Source organism: Achroia grisella, unplaced genomic scaffold, assembly GCF_030625045.1.
Source record: "Achroia grisella isolate CSIRO2021 unplaced genomic scaffold, CSIRO_AGI_Agris_v1 utg540, whole genome shotgun sequence".
NCBI lineage: Eukaryota > Metazoa > Arthropoda > Insecta > Lepidoptera > Pyralidae > Achroia > Achroia grisella.
The window spans coordinates 696,148-702,463 of NW_026712925.1; the positions used below are offsets into that span (position 1 = coordinate 696,148).

At 36.1% G+C, this 6,316-nt stretch overlaps 1 protein-coding gene across 1 annotated transcript in view; it reads left to right on the forward strand.

The window, feature by feature from the left end:
- LOC131847600 (ribosome-binding protein 1) overlaps positions 1–3,527 on the forward strand; it is a 30,278-nt gene extending 26,751 nt beyond the window's left edge. The window contains exons 18-21 of the mRNA XM_059197197.1: positions 222–338; positions 1,782–1,877; positions 1,961–2,023; positions 2,367–3,527. Of these exons, the coding sequence (XP_059053180.1) occupies positions 222–338; positions 1,782–1,877; positions 1,961–2,023; positions 2,367–2,387 (297 nt within the window). The 3' untranslated portion in view covers positions 2,388–3,527. The remainder of the gene's footprint in view (positions 1–221; positions 339–1,781; positions 1,878–1,960; positions 2,024–2,366) is intronic.
- Positions 3,528–6,316: the final 2,789 nt, after the last annotated feature.

Genomic DNA, 6,316 nt, shown 5'->3' on the forward strand with positions numbered 1-6,316 from the left:
TTTATTTTTATCGCAAGAAGTCTATAGTTTGCTGAGCTTATTTGTGGTGTTTCCATAACTGGAGAGACCTAATATTTTTTTGGTTAGTTTAAAACTTATATTCTATTTATTATGTTTACGTTATAGCTATACAACAATATATGAGTTGAATAAAAATATCGATATATTCATGATTAAATTACCTTAATAGTAATAAATTATTTATACTTATTATACCATAGGAGGGCGTTCTCAGCCAATTACAACATAATGTGACGACAGAAGAAGGAAGGTGGGCGGAGCAACTGGCTGAAAAACAACGCGAACTGGATGACCTACGACAGAGGACAGTTATGCAGGTATTTGTAAAATCTTTGATCACAGATTGTTTACATCTATACGGAAACCACTATCAGATGATAATTTATTTCAATACTGCTCGCAAGTAGTGTTTAGACTATGACATTGTTGATTGTGTATAAAATAGCTTTATTATAAATGTTTAATCAAGTGTGTGCATCAAAATTTAAGGTAGTGACTACTGAATAGTATTGAAATTAATTAATAAATAAGGATTTATAATATCCGGTTTTATCATTTTATCAATGATAGAATCTGTATAAACACATTTTTTTTATATAGGAACCTCTGGTCTTCGCATACTCCTGCATAGAAAAAACATTGCCTGCCATCACAGCAGAGGTATATTCTGTCATATGGCACTGTGTGTGCTTTTGTGTACCACATCTTCGACGTGAAACTTTTTCTTATTACAGGCTTTATTACTGTCTACCTAGAATGTAATAATGTGGGTTTGGTAAAGGTATTTGACATAATCGTATACGGACTAGCAGATATAATTGTAAGCCGAAAAAATTTCTGGGTTTTATGCTGTATGGATGGGACTTGGGAATGTAAGAAAGAGTAAATGAGTGGAATGAGCGCACCACGTCATATGTTAGTGCGGTAATAACTTGAGTTTCTGTTGAACTTTGGAAGGTTTTAGTGTATAAATAATAAAGCACATTATATAATGGAGATGATATTTTCCAATCTACAACGATTTAAATGATAGTATAAACTATATATTATTTATTAACATATATTGCAGTGTTGAGTAGTAGTCTTGAATAGTACGTAAGAGATTCGGAAGTTATCTAAAGCCGTTGTGAATTTATAAGGCAAGATATGAATGTTGAATAAGTACGATATGAAGAGACGAGCGGCATTCCCTATATACCCTAGTTTGATTTTTCCATGGCGCGAAGAGAGGTAACGGTCGTGAGATCAATTATATGTTCATTTAATGGCAGCATTACGTTTGATTTTACCGTCACGATATAATTGGGACGCAAAAGAAGTAGTATTCAGAAACAATCTGTTAACGGCTATTTACGTGCCGTGTACTACTATTGCCACGATAGTGGTAGTCCACTGTAATATCGCACAACATTACCGTATAGCGTATGGTAGAATCGAAAAAGCGCCTATAGATATTTTTTAGTAATTATTAGTCCTGGTACTTGTACTCATATAGGTTGGCTGTCATATTATTCATGATAGAATATGAAAGTTTCTTATATTTAATATAAAATTATTTCATGTCTCTTATGCTTTTGCTTATTCTTAATGTTATATCTATCTATATTAGTCCGTTTATTTAGTACCTACTAGGTTGCAGATCACTTCTCTCTGTTTTTTATCCTTATGTCCCATATATGTCCATTCATATGTTGTTCATTGGTGACGGTAATTAAATAATAAACAAAGATGGTAATAAATATATACTTTATTCTGAACAGATGCAGGAAAAAATTGATTCTTTGCAAGCGGAACTACAGCAGGCGCGATCTGCTAACTACAATCACAGTTTTGCAGACTCTGAACGACACGCGGAGGTATACAAATTCTCAGAATTTAAATACGATTGAGTTTCACTTATATTCCTTCTTTATATATGATATATCTTATTAACCTACAGGAACGGTTATTGGCTGGCTTGTCAGATAAATGTGGCATCGAAGTGTGCAATGGACCGTTACAGGTAACTGTATAACATGCATTATGACAGTATATTATTAAAAAAAACTAGTATCAAATCCAAACTAATAAATAATATTATAAAAATTTAATATTAGATTGTGTTTGATTTTGATTGATAAACTTAAAAAATACTTGACCGATTTTAAAAATACATGTAAATTTTACATGTATTTTTAAAATCGGTTAGGTATTTGTATAAAGGTATAATGTTAACCACATTGTTAGGGAGTAACACGGGCTGTAATTTATGCAGACAGCGTCTCAAGATACATCTACCATCAATAGTTAGATTTACTTGTCTAATAATTGTAGTTTTGTAACATTAATGTGTAATATATTGACAGGTGGGGTTAGAAGAAAAATAACAATTAAATAAGACAAGATTGTTTAAAGCAGTATCTGGGTGTCATTCCTACTTGGCAACCGTAGCAAGGCACAGGTAACGCTAGTGTACATGCTGCTTGCGTTGCCGATATTCAACGATAAGCGCAACCAAGAAGTTCAATTTAGTAATAACTCCGTCATAGAATACGAAATATTAACTTTATACTTGTATGGAAAAAATAGCAGTAATTTTTATCAGACTAACGATAGATATATTATGCCACTATGTCTGAGTATCCGTATAATTGCAATAAACTTATCCACATTCACTTATCGACACAATAAGATGCTCAAGTTAGTGTTAACAAATCGTCTTTATTTTAGAATAAATAATTTTTAAATTGCTTATAATTATAATTTCTGTTTAAAAGACAACGCGTTTACTTTAGAGACAGGATGCATTGTTTCTGGCGACAGAGTCCGTAATTGGAGCGTGATAAGATATATATTTTATTTTAAATAAGCATAAATTGCGCCCATCCCGGCATAGTAATCCGTGTAAATTATTTTATAATATAATGAACATAAGAAAATGAATTTTTTGAGGACTATATTTTAATTTGGACTGTTATTTGATTGTTGTATTATCGTCTGTGTTGAATGTTTGTGATCATTTTGGCAATTATTTTGAATATAAATTAGTTAATTGTTGCTTCCAATAATTTCTAATTCATATTAATATATAAAATAAAATATAATTTTATTTCTAAATTTATTGAATAATGACTGGAAAATATAACATATATAAATTGAAATGTTGCAATAAATTTTATTATTTCGTAATTCTTTATTTAGTACTAATAAATGTTGATCCTTTTTGCTGTAGTAGTAATTATGATTATATGATTGAGCTCGTATGATTACTATTGATTCAGGAAAACTATGATATTAAAAAGTAGTAGTATCGTTAGGCCTGAACAGATCCTATTTAAGTGGCCATTAGTGCATGTATAGCTGCCATTGCTGAATTATGGGCAATTTTTATATTTTGCAGCTACCGAATTATGAATTTAAGTATTCTTAACGATTTTAAAGAATGTTATTTACTCTTTACATTTATATTATTTATTAAAAAAATTTTTTTTGTATCTAATGCATAATCATTTCTGTCAGTGCCTTAGGGTAAGATTTGAATTAATTAAAACTGACTGTTTATTTGTAGTAATAATTAAATCAAAGCTTCATAGTATAGGTGATTATTTTAGTGTTTATTTTGTTTTTCATATTGTGGACACATATAATTTAGTAAATCATTGTGTCAAATGTCCTGAAAAGAAAATAGTTGTAGTAATATGGAATATAATTGTATAATAATTAAGCCACTCTGTATGATAAATTAATATATTAGATAAAGACATTATCAAATAAAATATTTCTTAATCATTATTTCGTTTTTAATTTCCAACAAATCTACTAACCAACCTCCTGGGGTCACCAGAAATTCACCGCCCCTGCTGATTAATTTTTTTTATAAATTTCAAAAATACATACCGTCCAATCCATACCTCCAACCATTTTTTAAGTGGTAGAGCAAGCTGTACGAACACGTGGTTGTTCAGCTCGATTGGGCCGCTCGAACCAGAAAATGCCCACACCTCGGCAGAAAACCGGCGTTAAGCGTTATCGCGTTTTGCACGGTGAGCTGTAGGTTCCGGATGCCCCTCCCCCTCCCCCTATCCCTTTCCTACTTCCTTTCCCTACCCACCCCTTTCTTACATACCATGGCAGCGGAATATAAGAGATTTTTTACCCCAGGGTGGTACCAGTAACCGTGTTACTGGAGAATCCACCCCTAGTGAGCAATACTCCGCTCAATTTGGCCAACAGGAATCCGAGCAAATCTCCATCGGCATTTCCCTTGTTCAGAATCAGTTTTTGCAACATCAGGGGAACTCATTCCAATCTCAACGACGTCCACCACCACCTAGAGACGGCGAGTCCGGATTTGCTCTTCCTTACGGAGACGCAAATATCCTGTCCCGACGAAATTTCATACCTGACCTACCCTGGATAAAATTTACCGAAAAGCTGGTACGTAAGTCTCTTTTCTCCCTGGATATCCACAAGTCGAGTGGGCCTGACAGTATTCCTGCTATTGTGCTCAGGACGTGTGCACCTGTGTTGGCTCCAGTACTAACGCGTCTTTTCCAGTACTGCTACTCTACAGGTGTAGTCCCGAAACTTTGGAAGACGGCTTTGGTTCATCCGATCCCTAAGAAGGGAGATCGCTCAGATCCAGCTAACTATAGGCCCATAGCCATTACCTCCTTATTCTCAAAGACCATGGAGTCGATTGTCAACCGTCAACTTCTACGATACCTAGAAGTGAACCAGTTGATTTCTGATTGTCAGTATGGCTTTCGCCAGGGTCGCTCAGCTGGTGATCTTCTAGTGTATTTGACACATCGATGGGCAGAGGCTATTGAGAGTAAGGGGGAGGCCCTATCTGTTAGTATGGATATTGCGAAGGCCTTTGGTTTGGCACAAAGCTCTCTTTCAAAGCTACCATCCTTCGGGTTGCCTGCGAAGTTATGCAAATGGATCGCCAGCTTTCTCGCTGATCGGAGCATCAAGATCGTTGTCGATGGTGCTTGCTCCGACCCACACTCTGTGAATGCTAGTGTTCTACAAGGCTGTATGCTTTGACTCCGACTCTGTTCCTTCTGCATATCAATGACATGTTACAAATCAACAACATTCATTGCTATGCGGATGACAGTACCGGAGATGCCTTGTACAGCGGCCATGCTAATATGTAGCAGGCAAAAGTTATAGAGAGGCAAAAGTTATACCGAAACAAACTTGTGTCCGAAATCGAAACTTCACTCCATCAAGTTTCGGTTTGGGGTCAGGAAAAGGGGTGTGTTCAATTCAACCCCAAGAAGACACAAGTTTGCGCGTTTACCGCTAAAAAGAATCCATTTATCGTATCTCCTCAGTTTCAAGACTCTCTCCTTGATGTGAAGCCAAATCTCGAGGTCCTTGGCGTTGATATATCCAGTGACGTTCAGTTTTGCGGTCATTTAAAGGACAAGGCTAAAATAGCTTCAAAAAAGCTTGGTGTGCTCAGTAGAGTGAGACGGTATTTCACGGCGGCCCATCGCTTGCAATTATACAAGGCGCAGATACGGCCGCACATGGAATACTGTTCTCATCTCTAGGCTGGAGCACCACAATACCAGCTACTTCCATTTGACCGCTTTCAGAACCGAGCAGCCAGAATCATTGGTAATCAACGTCTATGTGACAGATTCAACCCATTGGCTTTGTGGTGTGATATTGCATCTCTGTGCATTTTCTACCACATATATCACGGGGAGTGTGGACGGCTCGTTTTAGGAAAAGAAAATACAGGGAGTGTTCTGAGGAATTGTTTGGATTAATACCAGCTGCTGAGTTTCACCACCGTCCCACCCGCCAGAAACTGAAATACAATCCTGATCATCTGGATGAATGGCGGTCTTCCACAGTGCGGTTTTCTAGAAACTTTTTGCCTCGCACAACCACATTGTGGAATCACTTTTCAACAATGGTATTTCCGAACCGATACGATATTGAAACCTTCAAGAAAAGAGCTTATTCCTTTTTAAAAGGCCGACAACGTACTTGCAATACCCCTGGTGTCGCAGGTGCTCATGGGCGGCGGTAATCACTTACCATCAGGTGAGCCGCATGCTCGTTTGTCCCTAAAAAATGTGTTATAAAAAAAAAACCTTGTAAAAAAACAGAATTGTGCTTGTTGCTCCACTGGTACATCCTCCGCTGGAGATTGCACTAGTGGAGCAAATCGAGGCGATTCCACTATAATGAGTAGAATCTGTTGCGTCCAAAAATTAAAATTACAATAGAGGTAAGAAGAAGTAACTGTAGCCTAAAAAAATGTTGCTGTCATATTAATAAAAAAGACAAT